General features: G+C 42.4%; 1 protein-coding gene across 1 annotated transcript in view; it reads left to right on the top strand.

Moving 5' to 3' along the window:
* Nucleotides 1-515: 515 nt before the first annotated feature.
* Nucleotides 516-20,668, top strand: part of MPP4 (MAGUK p55 scaffold protein 4) — a 52,753-nt gene continuing 32,600 nt past the window's right edge. The window contains exon 1 of the mRNA XM_065412988.1: nt 516-768. Coding sequence (XP_065269060.1) covers nt 516-768 — 253 coding nt within the window. The remainder of the gene's footprint in view (nt 769-20,668) is intronic.

Raw genomic sequence — 20,668 nt, 5'->3', positions numbered from 1 at the left:
GTTGAAGCAGCACTTTCTGGAGCAGGCCATGAGATCCACTTCAGCACTGAGGTCCTCATCTGATCAGTGGTCACCTTTGGAACTGGAAGTGATGCCCCTCCACTTTTGGACTCTGGTGTTCCCCCTAATAGGAGTAGTAGTTATTCTCCCTCCTCTGGTGCAATGAGGAAGAGGTCCCATCAGACTAATTGGAACAACTCCAGGGCTTGGGGAGATGCTTCCTCATCTTCTAAAAGGAATACTGACTGGTACCATACTTCTTCTGGCATGTGGGATGGAGTAGGTCTGTCTAACTGCTCTGTGGTACCATGCTAAGATCAGGTAGAGCCCATACTGTCAACACCAGTTCTGGCGATGGGGCGTCTGAATCCAGTACTGATCACGTCTGCACCAGTGCCTACTGTTCTGATGCTGGTGGCATATTGAGCAGCATCAGACCTGCTGTGCCTGACTTTCCCCTAGTTCAGGAGTTTTCTTCTTTGAGTGCTTACACATGTCCATTCCAGTGTAGGTGTATGCGCGCTCCAAGCACAGTCACCGGAAAATTTTCTGGTGTTATAGCTTCTACTGCTTCAACCTCTGTTGTGCCCTTGGCACCTTCTGGATGCATTGCAGAGCTGCTGGGTTTGTTGGCACTACAGCTCTCACTGTCCTGTTCCCAGACTGGAATCCAGGCTGATGCTGTGTCAAGCCCTAAAGGCTCCCTCAATGCTGGTGTGCCCTTCAGCTCTGTTATTGCCCTGGCAGCTGATCCCGTTATCAAGTTTGGTACTGCCCTTGGCCTCTGTGCCAGTGCCGCCTCCTAATACTGGATGGGAGTATATCTTACTTGGTTCTGCCAGTGCCGATTCTATATTCCCTCATTGGCACTGATGCTGCCCCTGTGTTGGGGTCTGGATGAGTCCGATTGTTTGCTTGCCCCGTCAGGGCTGGTTCCCCCATTGTCTCTTAGAATCCCTGGGACTCCTTGAGATCCAGGTCAGGGTCGTATTCCCCTTTATTGCCTTGATAAGAGACTGTCCTCGTATCATCATTGATACTGAGAATGACTTCGTTCCCACAGTCAGGACAAGGGTGTTTGGCCTGGTGCCTACTGGCCACCAAAGCCATATCTGTTTGCCCAGTAGCCTCCTTGGAAGCTCCTAGATCTTTGAGGTCCCATTCTTAGACCCACTCCACAGTGAGATCGCCAGTCCCATTGGGGGTTCCCTTTCCCAAATCCGTTACAAGCAACTGCTGAGCCTGTTCCCTCTGGGCTTCCAGGATTATCCCGAATGGATCCTGGGGTTCAAGAACAGGACCCATCATTGACGCAGCAAACTGCTTCTTTGTCCTCTCTGGATGACTCTATTGTGCTGGGCTCTCCCTCAATGCCTGAGGACTTTAAGGCATATCAGTACCTCCTTAGGCATATGGCCAGCACCTTAGGCATTCAGGCTGAATTTTCTGCAGGAGAATATGCATAAGCTGTTAGATATTCTCCCATCATTAGCTCCAGAGAGAGTAGCCCTCCTGATAAATAAGGATCTTTTGGATCCTGCAAAAGCCATCTAGAATGTTTCTGCTTCATTGCCTCCCATGGCAAAGCATGCAGAGAAGCGGTACCTGTCCCTGTGACAGGGTGTGCCTGACCTTTTGTGGCTTCCTGCTGGAGGCCCTGTAGTTCTACTACACCCCACCCCAGGAAAGAGCATTGAAGGTGGTTCATCCAGTCCTGCCTGGAGAGGACTCATGAAAGCAGCCAATCAGAGCCCAGCAGGCTCAGCTAAAAGGAGCTGCAGGGCCTTAGCAGGTCAGTTCCTGGGTGAGATCAGAGGGCCGAAAAAGGTTCCTCTCTGCCCAAAGGAGGTGGACTGGTTGCATTTACTGGACCTGGGAGAGAGAGGACCTGAGAACTTTAACTCTAAGGTAATGGGTGAAGGTAAATGGACCAGGAGGGAAGAGGCCCAGGGACTGCAGCAGCTACCAATTGGAGCAGTATATGGTTGCTATTTATAGAGTGCTTGGGTTGGAACCCGAAGTAGTGGGCAGGCCCGAGTGTCCCTCCCCCTGGCCACTGACAAAGTCACCCAAGCTTTGAGAAGGGGAAAAGGCACTTTTCAAGACTGAGCAAAGGACTGGATTTAAAAGGCCTAGAGACAAGGTTGAAGACCCTAAGAAGGGCAGACAGTTTGAACTTTTTCCTGCCCTGGAAGGGGTCTATTTTTCACTGTGTGACTTGGTCAGAGGTCTGAGCCACTGAAGACGCGCCTAGTGAGGTCAGCAACCTACTGGGGGCACCAGGAGTGGGAAAAGTTGCAGTACCACACCCACACCCAGGCTGCCTCAAGAGGTGAGTGCCCCATCACAGTCCCCATGCAGGGTTTTGAGGGTTTCAACTTCCATTTGGCCCCTAAGACTCTTATAGTAACTGCAGCAAATTACAGGGAAGGTAGAAAGCTACACCTAAAGACAAAGAGTCCAAGTGGATGGACTTGATGTGAAGAAAGATTTACACCTCTTCTAGGCAGATCTGCATGGTGAACCAGTAGGCATTGCTCTCTAAATACGACTTTGTTCATTGGACGGCCATGACCAATGCTACAAAAGACAGCCACAAGATGGCCATGGCCAGAGCTACAAAAGGATCTCTCAAAACTGGGTGACTGTGCAACAAAATGGCAGATGAAATTTTAATGTTGATAAATGCAAAGTAATGCACATTGGAAAGCATAATCCTAACTATACATATAAAAATGATGGTCTAAATTAGCTGTTAGCACTCAAGAAAAAGATCTTGGAATCATTGTGGATAGTTCTCCGAAAACATCCACTCAATGTGCAGAAGTAGTCAGAAAAGCAGTCAAATTATTCAGAATGCTGGGAACAATTATGAGGGGGATAGAAAATAGGACTGAAAATATCATGTTGCCTCTATACAAATCCATGATATGCCCACATCCTGAATACTGTGTGCAGATGTGGTCGCCCCATCTCAAAAAAAAGATATTGAAATTGGAAAAGGTTCAGAAAAGGGCAACAAAAATGATTAGGGGTATGGAGCAGCTTCCGTATGAGGAGAGATTAATAAGACTGGGACTTTTCAGCTTGGAAAAGAGACGGCTAAGGGGAGATAAGATTGAGGTCTATAAAATCATGACTGGTGTAGAGAAAGTAGATAAGGAAGTGTTGTTTACTCCTTCTCATAACACAAGAACTAGGGGTCACCAAACAAAATTAATAGGCAGCAGGTTTAAAACAAATAAAAGAAAATATTTCTTCACACAACGCACAGTCAACCTGTGGAACTCTTTGCCAGAGGATGTTGTGAAGGCCAAGACCATAACAGGGTTCAAAAAAGAGCTAGATAAATTCATCTAAGATAGGTCCATCAATGGCTGTTAGCCAGAATGTTCAGGAATGGTATTCCTAGCCTCTTTTCCAGAAGCTGGGAATGAGCGACAGGGGTGGATCACTTGATGATTACCTGTTCTGTTCATTCCCTCTGGGGCACCTGACACTGGTCACTATCAGAAGACCGGATACTGGGCTAGATGGACCTTTTATCTGACCCAGTAGGGCCATTCTTACGGTCTTATGTCTAAGTTTGCAGACGAGTTGCCAGAAACCTCCAGAGAAGAGTTTTTAAGGCGTTCATTGTAGAAGGGTGTATTGTAGCCAAGACTTTTTCTTAGTCAGCTCTGGATGTGGCAGATGCCTGGGCCAGGATTATGGCACCAGCTGTGACCATGAGGAGGGTGTCTCAGCTGTGGAATTCAGGCATTGTGCCCAATGAGCAGCAGGCCAGTGAGGACTTACCTTTTGATGAGCCCCTCCACTCTTTTTTTTTTTTTTTTTTTTTTTAAGGATTCACGAGTTACTTTGTGTTCTTTTGGAGTTTATGCTCTGACTATAAAGAGATGGCACTGTAGCAGTCCGCAGCAATACTGCTCATAGTATTTCTTCGGGCTGTCCTCCTTTCCTGTAAGGCAGCCGGACTACCCTAGGAAGGGACATAGATCCCAGAGGCTAAGGCCCTTTGCTCTGGATTTAGCCAGCTGGCTGGTCCTCCCCTGGCATCTGACAAGTGGTCATTTTGACTTGGGTGTCCTGGGCAGCGATCCAGTGGTGACATTTCCATTTCCGTTCCCCCCGTTCATGGACAGGCTGGCTTGTTTTTATAGTATTTGGGGTTCAGTTACCATACCCAGATTGGTCCTAAGCACCGGCATTCCGGTTATACCATATATTTCCTCTCCATTCCTCCTCCCCACCCCACCTCTTCAGGTACCCCTCTCACAAGACACTGCTCCTCAAGCAGGTTCAGTCCCTACTGGCTTCGGGGCCTTAGAGGATGTTGCCCGGCAGAATCATGGACCGGGATTCCACTCCTGGTATTGCCTGTCTCCCAAGCCCCAGGGAGGAATGAGACCTGTCCTTGACCTCTGCCAACAAATACATCAGATATGTGAGATTCCCTATGGTCACCCTGGCAACTATACTCCCAATGTTATATCACAGCAACTATTTTGCTGCCCTGGGCTTTCAGGACACTTATTTCCACGTAGCAATTCTGAGCCACAGGAGATTTCTCCAGTTTGTCGTGACGGGCTGGCACTATCAGTACACCATGCTCCCTCTTGGTCGGTCTTCTGTTCCCTGGGTTTTTACCAAATGCACGATTGTGATGGCAGCATACCTTAGTAAGAGGGCAATTCATATCTTCTTCCCACATCTGAACAATTAGTTACTGAGGGGCAAGTCCAGAGAAGAAGTTCTCTCTCATGTTCAGTTCATGCTACGCTTACTTGATTGTCTAGGTCTTGTCCTAAACAGTGGGAAGTCAACATTGGTTCCAACTCAGTGAATCAAGTTCACTGGGGCCCTTATAGACTGAGTTTGAGAGCATTTCTGCCGACTGACCAATTCCACGTGGATTTGCTGTCTATGTCTGGGAGTTCAGTTTCAACCCTCGACCACAGCGCGCATATAACTGCCTGCACACAGGTAACCAATACGTCAGGTTGTGCCTTCGTCCTCTTCAAATGTTGCTGAAGATGGTCTGTCATCCGAACCGTCATCCCTTGGACAGACTGGTCTGACTTGCCCTTCCAATCCTGAGCTCCTTACAGTGCTGGATGGTTCAGGGCAATGGGTGGTAGGGTGTTCCCTTCACTGAATCTCCACCAACCAGCACTTTGGACACCAATGTCTCTTGGGGAGTGCATCTGGGATTGCTGAAAGTTCAAGGCCTTGATTGGAACAGGAACCTTCTCTGCATATCAACCTTCTGGAGCTTTGTGCCAAATACAGTGCCTGTAACGCCCTGAAAGATTACATTGGGGACTAGGCAGTGCACATCCTTACCAACAGTACTACCACGATGTATTATGTGAACAGATGCAGGAGCACTCTGCAGCATGCTGTGTCAGGAGGTGATCAGGGTCTGGCAGTTTTGCACTAGGGAAAACATTACCCCTGTGGCCAATCCTTTACCTTTCAGACCACTTCACAGAAATTTCTCCCTGAATCACAAGTGGTCTCTGAAGTCCAGTATCCTGCAGTCCATCTTGACGGTTTGGGGCATATTGATGATTGCCACATGAGACGATAAGAAATGCTGTCTGTTTTGCTCTCGAGGGGGTTTCAGTCCAGGCTCCAACTGATGCCTTTCACCTGAGCTGGAATCAGCACTCTAGTAAACTTTTCTTCCAATTCTGACCATCCCTCAAGTCATTCTCAAGCTGAAATGAGGAGGAGGAATGATGTTTGGAGGCCGTCTGGCAAATCTTGCTTAATAGTAGAAAGCTTTCCACCTGAGTGGCCTGTTTGGAAGCAATTCTTGATATGATTGTTAGCCTGAGGAGTTCAAATGATGCTGGTTTGTATCCAGGATATCTTGGAGTACCTGCTATACCTTTAGTCTTCTGGTCTTGCACTTAGTTTGTTGAGAGTGCATGTGGCAGCAATTCTGGCTGGCATCTGGCAGCAATTCATCCATGGGAAGTCAGTGGTTTTCAAACTCCATGCCAGTGAAGTTCTTGGAAAGGCGTCACTCATATCCACCTGCCGGTTAAAGAACCAGTTCCTTTGTGGGTCCTTAATACTGTCTTAATGGCTCTTATGGAACTTCCATTTGAGCCTCTGGCAACTTCTTTCTCCCTTGTGTGTCAGAAAATTGCTTTCCCTGTGGTGGTAACATGTGCAAGGAAAGTGTGAGAGTTGCAGTCTTTGATGGCAGGGCTTCCTTACATGCAATTTTCCAAAGACAAAGTAACTCTGTTGCTCTGCACCCTAAGCTTTTATCTAAAGTGGCTTCTCAGTTTCACCTGAACCAAGTTATATATCTGTGTTTTTTCCCTAAGCCGCATTCAAACCCAGATGAGCAGCATCTTCACACATTGGATGTCATGCAATATTTAGTTTTTTACCTGGATAGGACTAAACATTGCCGTTCATCTCGTCCGCCTGTTTCATACGCGGACTGAATGAAGGGATAAGCGCTCTCTTCACAGACTGTTATATGGTGGATAATTCCCTGCATCAAGACAGCATACAAAGTAGCTCAGACTGTGCCTCTTCAAAAGGTGCAAGATCATTTCACAAGGGCCCCGGCAATGTCGGTGGCTTTCTAAGTGAGGTTCCTGTATTGGATATTTGCAGGGCTACCACTTGGTCCTCTGTGTATACGTTTACAAAGCACTATGCCATTATTACTGCATCCAGATCAGATGCAAACTTTGGGAAGGCAATTCTGCAGTCCTTGTTTAAATAGACTCACCTCCTGCGAGTATTGCTTGTGAGTCACCTACATGGAACACACAGCTGCATCTAGTCAAAGAAGAAAAAATGGTTACTAACTGTTCTTTGAAATGTGATGCAGACACTTATTCCACAACCCATCCTCTGTCCCCTCTGCTTCAGAGTCTGTACTTTTAACATTCGATGTGAAGGAACTGAGAGGGGTCTGGGTGGTGCTGCCTTCTTATAGACAGAGGAGGCAGTAGGGCCACAGGGTGCAAATGCTGCCCAGACTGGTAGGCAAAATTCTCCAGCTTTGCCTGGGCGCGTGCACACCTATATAGAATACCCGTCTGCATAACACCTTGAAGAACAAGTCACAGTACAGGTAAGTAACCGTTTTATCTTCTGCCTGTTGATTTCAATAGAAAATTAATCAGGGTTTTACTTGGCTACAGTTAATATTTCCTAAAATTAAAATGTATTTTTAAAATGAATTTTGAAAAGTGTTGAGAAATACCTGGCATTGTGTGTGTGTCTGTCTGTCTGTCTCTTCTCCTCCTCCCCCCCAAATGGCAGTGATGCTATTGTCCCTAAATGGTGCGAGGTTGAAAAGTTTAGCTTTAAATTGTTGCATGCCAAGTTATTGTAAGCTGACTGACAACCTATTCCTAATTGTAAAACTGACACCATGAATGCACCTGTCCTCTGCAGATTTTCCTTTCCAGAAAACGCAAAAATTGACAGCAAGATCCAGCACAGGATCCAGTGCGCAAGTGCTTCCTTTGGGAAATTACTCCGACGCGTTTTCATGGACCGTGACCTACAGCAGGACACCAAGATCCAGGTCTAGAAGACTATTGTTATTCCTAAACTCCTTTATGGATGTGAAACCTTTCAACAGCACTTCAAGAGTCTGGAGAGGTACCCACAACGATGCCTTCGTAAGATTCTTTGCATCAAGTGGGAAGATAGCTGTACTAACGCCAGCACCTCACTGAAGCCATTGTCTCCAGCATTGAAGCAATGATTCTCATGAACCAACTCTGCTGGGCTGGACATTGTGTGCAGAGGCCAGAGTCTCACCTCCCAAAACAAGTCCTATACTCTCAACTCATCCATGGTCAGAGATCCCCTGGTGGTCAGAGAAAACGCTACAAAGACACACTGAAAGCGTATCAAGACAACTTGTGATGTGGACATCACAAGCTGGGAGGAGCATGCCACCAACCGACCCCCGATGGTGCCACATCCTCCATCAGGCAATGGCCCATTTTGAGGAGAAGGGCCTTGTCCTCAAAGCTGAAAAGAGAGCGAGAGAGAAGGATGGAAAAAGAAATCTTTTTCCCAGCAGGCAGCTGGCCCACCAGGAAATGCCTGTACCTACTGCAGGCCGATCTGTGGTTCCAGGATCGGACTCCTGAGTCCTCTCAGGACCCATATATAAATCCGTAGTAGAGAGCATCCTCGAATCAAGGGATCGCTGATGATGATGCTAAGTTACTTCGTTTTAAAAACATTTAGTTTCGAGGAGCAAGAAATGGTAGGCCAACTCTTGCTAATTATTTCTCTTCTGGCACTTCCTGGATCTGGCTCCCACTATTTAGTCAAAGGGTTTCTTTGCTTGTCCTTGGGAGATAAAAGCAGAACCCATCTCGAATTTCTTTGATTAGCTTTAACATTTTGTAATATAATTAGCTATAGATGTATACTGTTACATTTCCAAGTATTCTGGCTATAACACTCTTGTAGCTATATCAATATTCAGCAACGGTGCAAACAAGTTTGTAATGACTTAAACAAAATAAAATTAATTTAATTAATATCATTCGGCATCAATATAGAGATCTTTTCCCCCTCCCCCCATGGTAACTATTTGATTATTCTTACTTCCTAGAGAGGTCCCAATCTAATGGCTGAAAGCAAGATAAGTGCTGGGAATGGGGAGGTGGAAAATGTGGGAAGGTTACTTTATACCGCTTTGTAAGAACCTTACCAGCAGAGGAAGTGCGGTCTACTGATCTGCCATCTTTTGACAGATTTGAAGTCCAAACATTTATACTAAATATATGGAAGCAGAGCTGACATTAAACCACTAAAGTCTGCAAAGAAATTAGAAAACGTGACAAAAACTGATCACCTCCTGTCTTTACCTTTCTATGCAACGAAAAGTCCCCCCATTTTGTTGTCATGCTTTTCTAAATAAGGCCAAACTCCTCTTTTTCTTTTCTTTATGCAGAAGTCACGGAAAACCAAATACATGCATCAGAGGGCAGGATTTGGCTCAAAATGTTTATAAAGGGCTATTCTGTTTCACACTCCTGTACATACTGTCTCCCTAATCCTTTCTCCGAGACATATCTGTATTACTTCTCTGTATTTCAAAACTTTATCATACTGCTGCTCCTTTATTTGCTATCAATATAGCTGCCTATCTTATACTGTCTGTTCATCAACAGCTTACCTGCTTACCCAAGATCACACTGAAAAAGAGCGTGCTACAACAAAATCCAAATGTTCCCTAGCTGGGTGCAATTGATATACCTGAATCTCCATTCTACCAGCCTATAGAACTTGCAATGCTGGATATAAATCTTTTTCTAGATAGACAAAACTTTTGCTGTTTAGCATTTACGGTAACCTATTTTTATACACCCATTCTTGATTATGGTTAACAGCTTATTTATAAAAATATTTAAGCATAGACCAATATTGTTTGCAAATGTTGTGCTTTTGTTTCTTCTCCTCTTGGGTATGAACATTTTTCTGGGAAAATACCAAACAAGGTGTAAATAAAGAATATCACGATAAAGCCAAATATGTGTACAACATCAAAATTAGAAATATTAATTGAGCTTCAATGCCAAATTCTGTTCAACTGTTATCTCAATCTTGATAAAGTAAAATATTTGTGTAGATACAACAACACTCTCTCCTATTTGTACTAGTAAAGGCACTTCAGAGCATTCAGGCTATGTGCCCCACTGAGGGAACTGTAGGTTCAGCAATACAGTGGGCTTTTCATATGGATGAACTAGTCAATCCAAGAAACTGGTATTCTGGCAAAAACAACGAGGAGTCCGGTGGCACCTTAAAGACTAACAGATTTATTTGGGCATAAGCTTTCGTGGGTAAAAAACCCACTTCAGATGCAAGTGGGTTTTTTACCCACAAAAGCTTATGCCCAAATAAATCTGTTAGCCTTTAAGGTGCCACCAGACTCTTCGTTGTTTTTGTGGATACAGACTAACACAGCTACCCCCTGATACTTGGGACACCTCTACCCTGATATAACGCTGTCCTCGGGAGCCAAAAAATCTTACTGCGTTATAGGTTAAACCGCGTTATATCGAACTTGCTTTGATCTACCGGAGTGCACAGTCCCGCCCCCCCGGAGTGCTGCTTTACCGCGTTATATCCAAATTCGTGTTATATTGGATCGTGTTATATCTGGGTAGAGGTGTAGTTCTGTTGAACAGGTCAACATATAATGACTACTGGGATTTATGGAACGTTTCGGTATAGATTTTTTTTTTTTTTTTTAAAGGAAGAAGATACCATTTAAAAAAATCTATTTAAAATGAAAGATATTTCATTTTTTGAGAGCAGAATTCTGAAACGTAGCAAAGACTCAAACTATAATAATAGTTAATATTTGGCTCTTATGGCGTTTTTAATAGTGGATCTTACAGTACTTCAAATCTTATATATTTATCCTTTCAACATACTTCCGAGGGAGGAAAGTATTACTCCATTTTATAGTTACTGACAAATTCCCAGGGAGTTTTTGATCATCCTAAATACATGTCTTTTTAGTAAAAACATTTATAAACCAATTGTCCTCTCCTTTCTCCTTATCCCCTTCCCACCCAAAAAAAATTTATATTTAAGTATAAGAGGGTCAAACTTTTATTGGCCCCAGAGGTTCCAATCCTACAAGTGACTCATCTAATCAGAATCCTGTTGGCTTATGGTGACAAAAATTAGTTTTTAGCCTTGTGGAGTTACCAAAGGGATTACTTTCTTTTCTCTACAAGTGCATTCTTGGGAAGTCAAATAAAAATACTGTTCTTATTTAAACATCTTTACCATATTTGTGTGACTATATATTTAGTATATGTGCACATGAGAAAAGATGAAGGTGTTGGATACAAGTCATCCAAGCCTTTTTAGCCAGTATAGAAATGGCGAACTACTTCATAGAGAAATGGGTGTGCATTTTAACAATCTTCTGATATTTTTAATAGCTCCTTCTAATTTATCAAGACACTTATGTGACCATCACATTAATATTTAAGTGATCTCAAAAGGTTTCAGCCTTGAAATCATAGTTCGTAGAATTGTAGCAAGATTTCTTCCCAGGCCATAGTTTTTGATGTATCTGAGAAAAGTTGTCCTTTCAGTCCAAAAGCTATTATGTATGTTTGATGGGTCTGATATTGTCCTATTGAAACTTTGCCACTGAATTCAACAGGAAAAAAAGTCCGGCCCCTTGATGCATTGAGAACAAAATTGTTAACTTTAAAATGTGGTTTTGTTAGCCGTATGTAATACTGAATATTTTGGGGGGAGTCAGGGATAAGTGACAATTGAAAAATAAAATTGCATTGGTCCTAAGAGAAGAAGTAAGTATTTTCAAATACTGTGTAGACCCATGATCGATTTGAGGAAGAAAGGTTAGGCAGCAATATAAAATATTGTTCTAGCTGTAGACTTTCCATGTAGGTCATTTTTAGAACTTCTGTGCGCAGAAAATATCAAGTTGAAACATGCAATGGGAGAACCGCTATTGAAAAGGAACAGTGTATCATGCTAAATATCATGCAGATTTGACTTGAGCAAATACAATTTAAAATTAACGGAAATAATTTTCTCCTGCTGCTTACCTGCCAAGATCTAAATTCAGGGTTCAGTTTTTCTTCTACAATAGCTGATCACATTACAAACAGTATTTTCCTGTCTCTCTTCTGGAAGATCAAATTTCATGTCAGTTTCAGAAGAAACAGTTAACCATGACCTTTGGTTCATAGCATTTTAAAAGCCCCAATTCATGTTTTAAAGTGTGAGGAAGAAAGTAGGAGAACAAAATTTAACCTTAAAATGCAACTAATTTAAGGACAGTAAATGGTTCCCCCGACCCCTTCCCCATTTCTTGCTCATGAAAGGGACTTTGTACCTGCAAAGATGTAGTTACTTCTAACAGTGCCGACTGTCAGATGTGAAGTCTGAGAATTGAATAACTTGCTTTAGGTTTATAATCCCCTTATGCAACTCAATGATGTTGCGAATGTATTTCATCCTCTGATTGGTGGAAACAACTGAATGTCTGAGTGGATTATTTCTGATCCTTCTGATGTATGGCTCAATTATCAGCTGATGAGATTCTTGGGATTAAATGTGTATCCGACAAGATTCCTCTTTTCAACCTCTGTGGTCTGTGATGCATTAAGAAAGCAATAAGGGTCAGCTTTGATTGTATGTTCCTGTAGCTAACCAAGAAATGAGTTAACCTGCAGGGTTTCTCTCCCTTTTATTACTTCAGTGTCACCACATTTTGTTCATAAATTAAAATCTGGGTATTTCTTTCTTGTTACAGGATTTCATCTTGAGTGTAATAGGAGATCAAGGCTAAAATATTACATATTCTCTTCATCTGCATTTACAGGCTTGGTACTGCAGAGAGACCTTAAGAACCAAGTGTGTTGGTCATTGGGAAAGTTGGTGGGAACAAGTAACTATGTAAGTTAAAGATGATTTTTATGCAAGAAAAGGGTTAAGAAGATCTCTCCACACCCTGGTTCTAAGGTTAGATTTCTGCGGATTAGAAAGGAGAGGATTTTCATAGATTAGCTAAGGCGGTGAGGTGACTTAGGCTACTAATAGCCCACAAATATTCTTCCCTGTGGCAATTCTACATGATTGGAACATGGTGTATACTGCAGCATTTACAGGTAAGAAATTTTGCACTCTGCTGAAAAAGACAAATTGTACAGCATAGGTGCATTTCTCACCTGCAACTGTGAAATTTGTTTTTGATGTCGTTGCTGTGACCTAATTCTAGGTAAACCAATTTAAATGTCTTTAAGATGCTGGCTTGTACCAATGGGCCCCTAATTAAACTTGTGATAGCTGTTTGTTTAGTTCTTTGCCTGCCAGCTAAAAATTTGACATTGGAAACTTGTGTAGGGGAAAAGTTATTCCTTAATAAAAATAGGATCATGTGAATTTTGTTAACAGAATTTTGTTGAATGGACAATTGTAATGTTCAACAAATGCATTTTTCCAAGTCTTCAGAAGTCACTGTGACATTGACAGGTTCTACCCAGTAGAATGAGTAATTATTCTGCTAGTAAAGATCCAGTTTAATTTTCTAACTGCTTTTATTGCTATTGTATGTAATGTAATAGACTGGTCAACTATCCCTTGCTTTGGATTTGTTTTTTAAAACAACTTTTTTACTATCTCATTCCTGTGATGAATGATTTTGCCATGTGTTTCAATGAGTTAATTTTCATACTTTATTATACATGTCAGCCAGCATGTTTTAAAGCAAGAACCATGAACTAACTGTGGCTGATGTGTGGAGACAAGGCCAAATTATCAGCTGAAAGAGTATGATGACTGCTTCACAGAACTCCACATGCACTGTAAATTGTAATTTCAAATTAAATAAATTAATGGAGATATCCTATCTCCTAGAACTGGAAGGGACCTTGAAGGTCATCGAGTCCAGCCCCCTGCCTTCACTAGCAGGACCAAGTACTGATTTTGCCCCATATCCCTAAGTGGCCCCCTCAAGGATTGAACTCACAACCCTGGGTTTAGCAGACCAATGCTCAAACCACTGAGCTATCCCTCCCCCCAAGTCCTGTCTGGATCTGTCCCCATATAAGCAATATTAACACCACATGTACTGGAGCTAGTACGAAATTGCTCTGGAGGGAAGTAGAAGTCAACATCTAACTGAATGTAGATCAGTGCAAATAATGAAAGCATATTTTATTACATTAGCAACTTTAACATGTGGGCATCAATACCATAGCGCCATGGAATAACTTCAAGAACAGATCTCAATATTTACTCTTTCGATGTCAAAAACGGGGTAGAGTAAATCCAAAATTTAATATATATAAAAAAACATAATATTATCTTTGATCAGTAGATCTCAAAGCAGTTTACAAAGTCAGGGAAGTATACTATCCGCATTGCATCGATGGGGAAACTGAGGCATAGCAATCAAGTGACTTGTCCAGTTTACTTGTTGTTTGACAAAGCAAACTTTTGAGAAGGGCAGGTCAGTGGAAGCACATTGTATCTGTTCTCTGCCATATATGCTGCCTGCCTAACACCTTAAATTTCACCTGGAAGTGAATAATTACAGCTGGTTGAATATTCATCAAACAATTCATTAATTTTTTCAGTTAAGGCTTTTCATTATTCACCCTGCCCTAGTACTAATTTGCAATCTATAAAGCGCTAAATTGTCTAGGTCTTGGTAATCTGAAAGATTGGCTCACCTTCTACCTCTACATTCTGCCACATCAGTGATCAGTAGCATCACTGATATTGCAAGGCAGCTTGCAGGAGATGGAGGCAGGATTTTCTGAATGTCAGGACTTCATCTCTGGCATTTGTTCGCAGTAGAAATTCATCCGAGTTCAAATCTGGCCATGTTTAGAAAGCTCTGAAAATTGCACCCATGTGACTAACGGTAGGTATTAGAATTTCCCTTGAAATTAGTCTCCTGCCAGTATTACTTTGTTCTAGGTAGTTGGCTCAATAGATGCAGAAGTTCTGAATCCTGCTGTTGAGGAAATGTGCCTCTTCATCCAAATTATGTGGTGTACCCAGATACTATGGTGATGGATACTTTTTTAAATGTGTGTAATATATAGACCCTTTTATGCTTTTGGGAACAGTGCTACATTGCTAGGGAGATGGGCCAAATATTCTAGTAGTTCTTTGCCATCTAATTTATTATGATCCTGGGTTGAGGAAACTCTGGGCTGTGACACCTGTGGCATACATGATCAGACCAGTGCTAGGGCAGATCGGCGGAGTCCCAGCTGCTAATCCAGGGGAGGGCAAACTACAGCCTGCGGGCTGGATCCGGCCAGTCAGGGCTTTCAGTCCAGCCCGTGGAATTGCCAGCCCCATAGCGCAGTGGGGCTAAGGCAGGCTCCCTGCCTGCCCTGGCCCTGCGCCGCTCCCAGAAGTGTCCCTGCAGCCCCTGGAGGAGGGGGGCAGAGGGCTCCATGCACTGCCCTCGCCTGCAGGCACCACCCCCTACAGCTCCCATTGGCCAGGAATGGGGAACCACAGCCAATGGGAGCTTCGGGGGTGGTACCTGCAGGCAAGGGGAGCACGTGGCAGAGCCGCCTGCCCAACCCCACCCCCAGGAACCACTGCCGAACATGCTGGCCATTTCCGGGAGCGGCAGAGGGCCACAGCAGGAAGGGAGCCTGCTTTAGCCCCGCTGTGCGCCGCTGCCACCCCGGAGCTGCTTGACATAAGCGGCGCCGAGCCAGAGCCCGCACCCTGAACCCCTCCTGCACTCCAACCCCATGCCTTGAGCCCCCTGCTGCACCCTTCCTGTACCTGAGCCCCCAACCCCCTGCCCTGAGTTCCTGCTGCACTCCTCCTGCCCTGAGCCCCCTGACGCACCCCTCCTGCACCCCAACCCCCTGCCCCAGCCCTACATTCATGGCCCTGCATACAATTTCTCCCCACAGATGTGGCCCTCGGGCCAAAAAATTTGCCCTCCCCTGTGCTAATCCCTGCTCTCTCCTCCCCCAAGTAGCTACCTTGGTAGGCCATGTGGTTGGATGAGTCTTGCTTGCTGCTTCTTTTTAATGGCCTGCCTAGGAGCAAGGGATGTGTCTGTCCCTTAGTGGTTCCTGATTATCTTTCGCCACTAGCATCTACTAAAATCAGGCTTCGTGGGTCTCACAAGTTGAAAGGTCCTTTGTTTGGCTTAGTGCCTCATACCCTGGAACAATCCTGAGGTATGCGGGTGTTCACAGTAGCCACTCCCTTTGCAAGTCATCACCTTTAACCTATGAAGTGAACCTTGTGAGAAAGAGGAATCTGGCTGATGGAAACTTCTCTTTCAAAGTAACTGTAGGCTTCCTACTTTAGAAGGTAAAAGGGCCCAGAAATCTGTCACTGATTTTTGTCTATTGACACCAACATCTGGTATCTGATAGCTACACAAGAGTTCCCACTCAGCTGCTGGCTACCAGCAGGCAGCAGCTTTCCCAACCCTAGTGTCATGGATACTGAGGTCAGTGATCATAAGGCAAAAGGCAAGTTCAAAATTAGGTAACATTTACAGCACTTACTTTCAGACCAATCCCACATCCATTCTCAATTAAAACAGATTATCTGTAAACAAGAGCTATGCATTAGTTTAATGGAAAAAGGAGTAAGGGATCTGCCAGAAATTTTAAAGAGACACTGCTGTCAAAAGTAATTAACCATTCCAGAAATGTGCCTGAGCTTTATTTCCGGCATGACTTAATTATTTCACAACTATTTGCTGTAGCCAAATATAGCTGCCCGGTGGGAAAACTGTAAAATATGCCTCTGATAGCTACAAATGTGGGTTTTCTTGTTTTGGGGGCCATATCTATTGTGTATATTTCATCTTAGCTGAGAAATACTCAAACTTGAGTTTCCCTTCATGGGCCAAATATTGATATCAATATTTCTTGCACAAGAGAACTCCCCATAGGTTGTAAGGAGTACTTATTTGGGCCTTTCACTGAGATGCAGCATTTTTCAACTTGCTTGTATCATAAGAGGATACAATCACTTCGCTCTGCTCCCTTACGCAATGGGCAATACATCAGCATGCAAGTTTGGTTGGTGATTACAGTAGTCAAGAAAATAGAGGCAGAGGGATCAGAACTCTGGTGGGAATTTCAATGTGATTATCACAACTGAAAAGTTTGGTTAGCCTTAATAGTTTGGTTTTTATTGTTAATGAATTGTATAGTTTGACAAGTGCTTTGAGATCCTTGAGGATGGAAGACTGGCTCTATAAAATGTCATTATTCTTTGTCTAGTATTCACCAGCTACTACAAAATTATATATGTGGTAACAAATACATGGAGATGAGCATGGTCATCCTACATAACTTAAAAACTTTTAGACTACTCAAAATGAATTTTCCAGTGTAGCGTCAACTTTTGAATGTAAACCGCAGTTGCTCAGCTCCTTCAGCAACCCAGAAAGCCTTTGTATGATAAAGGGATTTTTTAAACCAAGAAAATCTTCTGAGATTTAATCTTAAAAATAAATTGCACTCAGGTCTGGCTCCAGATTTCCAGTTCAGAGCTGTTGAGACATAACTATTCAGACATTGAAGAAGTGGAGATATCAAGCTACAAATGGTTTAGGGCTAGTTTTCCACAATAAGAAATGAATTGGACTTCTCCACACAGATTATAGGGGTACGTTTACAGAAACATGGCCTCCCCTTCTGTGGGTGCAGTTTGCACTTGCATTTTGGAACCAGTCTGAATAGTTGCACCTAACTGCAAATATATCACACAATCCTGCAGTTAGTAATGTGTTTCAATATGACTGGAATGAATGGAAGCTGGGGGTCCCCCTGTCCTGAATTAATTTACTTCTTCGTATAGTATTTTCTTTCCTTCACTCTGCCACCCTGCAATAAAGGATTTCTGCATTGCTCTTTCTAATGGCTCAGCAGTTTAGGAAGCAGGTATTAATGATCTGTCTTACATAGCCTCCTTGGTTAAATCCCAGCATTAGGCAGATCAGCTCTGCTTAACAAAGGGGAAGACAGTCTTAAAGGAACAGATTCAAAGTTATTGAGGAACATTAAATACCGGCACCTACAAGATGTGGGGAGGAGGGGGGGGGGGGACTCCAAATGTATAAAATGTATGAATAATAGTTGGAGTCATTGGAAGAAATGAAGTAGAAACTGCTCAGTGTATTCTACTAGCACTGGGGTAGGAAAATCACACTGTGCTGGGGGAAGCCTGGGTTATGTTTTAAAAAAACAATAAGGCATGTTTTCAAAGACTGTATTCTTTACCATCTCTTGGAATAGAATTATACAAGCAGTACACGAGAACCTACCAGATCCCCAAAGGTTTAAAATGGTACTTTTCTTTGTTCCCTTATGGGGCAAATTTGTGGTGAATAGGGTATATTCAACAGTACGTTGATTAAACCATAATCAGGTATCTCTTCTGAATTCTTTCCCTGATCCCAGCTGCATTTTCAAGATAGGGCACGACCCAAGAGAAGAGAAGAAGTGCCTTCTAAAAATAGGCACTAAGAAGTGCGGTAAAAGTGACAGTAATTCCTTCTGCTTTTATAAGCAGATTGAGGTAATAAATCTCTTGCTGTACCATATAAATTTCCTGTCCACAGTCGTGGGGAAATGGCTGCCTTCTTGCTTTGGTAATCCAGAAGATAAACTGCAGTATGTCTAACACAGGTTGGTATGGTATTCACTACTTGTACATTAGTATTGTTATTGGCTCCCTTGTTCAAATGTTTTGTGGTGCAATTCATTAATGTTTGTGGGAGGCATTACCTTTGGATTGAGCTATAACAGGAATTTCTCAGTGGAAAGGTTTTCTTCAATGTTAATTTTATAATTGTAATTTTGGCTCTACCGTGAAACCTTACACAGAATGCTGTTGAAGACACGCATCTAAGTAGGGTCCAGGAGACACACTAGGTTGATACAGACCTTTTTACTTCTGGAGACCTCGGTTTCAAATCTGATAAATTACATGTGACTGAATGTGGTGTGTTCATCCTGTTCCTTCAGATCCATGGATGGCACTGAGCTGCTGGAAATGAGAAACTGAACATACAACTTTAGTTTTCTCTAGAATAGATGATTGACTCTTCTGCCACTGTAAAATACCAGTTCTAAAAATCCATGACTCAGTCTCCCTATAGCGACATTTGCTCAAAGAAATGGAATGGAGAGTTTCCTCTGATTTCAATCTGGGTGCGTGGTCCATTGTGTTTAATCATTAATTTAAAATGTAATCATTTGACAGATTTAATTTGCCCATATATTGCGTACTTAAAAAAAAGTTTTAAGGACTCATTTAAGTTGCAAGCATTTTTGAATGCCATGATTCATGCTGCTGTGGAAAGTATTAGTATTTCCATTATAAAACACCATTTTCAGGTTTTATATCATGGGCTGCCCTAAAAGAGAGGCAAATTTTGCCTTTGATTACTAAATAATTTTAATGTTGTCTTCATTTTTCCATACAGAAAGTATAGGGAAGTCTAGATTATTTTGCAAATACGGAGATAAGGCTGTTTAGGCCCCAGTCTTGCAAACACTGATGCGCTTAACTTTACTCTTGCCATCAATCCTAGTGATGTCACCTGGGTACAACTGAGCATGTTTATAAATGTTTTCAGGATCAGGATCTTCGTTCTCTAAGGCAAAGTTGCTAAGTTTTTAGGGGTGACTGCTGTATTAAGATGGCCATAAAAATTTAAATTGGGCTTAAAGTTATCAGAGAAATTGTTGGAAGGAATTTTTTGAGAAATTGAGGGAAAACATTGTTTTTATGAGTGCAAACGAATAATGGAATATATTGGTTTTTAATGCTGTTTTTGGTGTATGCTTTACATTTCATAATTTTATACCTAAAATTTTAAAGGGATACTGTAAGTTTGTTCATGCAATAAGTTTGATGAAAGCCTATATTAATAGCAATGTTTGTAATTTTAATGAAATTGAAAATCACTTTGGATTTAAATGATCTCTTTCCATTGTTCACTGTAGCATTGAACTAGTGCACAAGAACTAGGGTGTGATAGTGATAAGCCTACTTTTATTGTCCAAGATGAAAGAAGTACAAAAAGTAAATACCTTGGAATACCCTGCCAAGTCTTAAATATCAGAGCAACTTTACTCATATTGGAGGCAATTAAACTCTTTATACGAAGAAGTCTTTGCAGATTCTGGCCCCGTTAGTGGAGGAAGCAAATCTGATTTTCAAAATTGTTTCAATTTTAATAGTCTAACGTAGTAGTAATAGGAAAAGAATTTGGTTTATTTTTAAATATGACTCTTAACTTGACAGTTCCTGTAGACTGAAAAATGGGCTATTAATGTTTATTTTCGGATATCTTGGGGGAAATAAATTACAGCTGTCTGTGATAGTGCATTTAAAAATTTGGTGTATAGCATGTTTTCACAAGGGTGACTTATTTTTGAGGGGGCAGTGGAAACTTCATAATTTAAATACAGTGGCTTAGTGCATTAATGTAATGCAGATTTTGAGTTCATACACACTCCTTGAAAACATGCAACTTAAACCCTCCCCTCCCACTGCAAGGAGCCACTATAGTTCAGTCCTATCTAAACTGAGTTTTATAAAATTTCAAAAATATGAATGTACCCCATAAACTATAACAGCTTTATGGCAAATGGGGCAAACTCTTCAAAGTATTGCTCATTACGAATTCACATAAGACTACCACTAAATCTGCAATTACTTTTGACTACGGATGCCCAAATTTTTGTCCAGCTGAGTCACATTAGCAACTTACCATGAGCCTGAGGGCTGTATGTGAGGAGTAAACAGATTTGAGCCGTACTGTCTGAGTGATGGCTTGTTTAATATGGTGGTAGAATTTGAACAGTTAATGGTTTGATCAGATAAGCCTTTCCCATTAACTGCTGATGGTATTACATGTGGTCTTGCATCAACATATGCTACGAGCAGCCAGAGAGACTATTTTGATCAAGGTAAAGAAATGCACCTTAGCACAAGTGTCCCATGGAGAATACATCTACTTACTAAAGGTAAATATAGCCATGGATCACTTTTTGACTTGTAGGCCGCCCATTGGGCACCATGGCTTTGTGAACAATATTCTTCTGTTCTGTTTAAATTAGAGACGGACCAGGCTAAAAGCATTTAATTT

Source organism: Emys orbicularis, chromosome 11, assembly GCF_028017835.1.
Source record: "Emys orbicularis isolate rEmyOrb1 chromosome 11, rEmyOrb1.hap1, whole genome shotgun sequence".
In the NCBI taxonomy this organism is placed as follows: domain Eukaryota; kingdom Metazoa; phylum Chordata; order Testudines; family Emydidae; genus Emys; species Emys orbicularis.
This window is presented reverse-complemented; position numbering and strand designations above follow the sequence as displayed.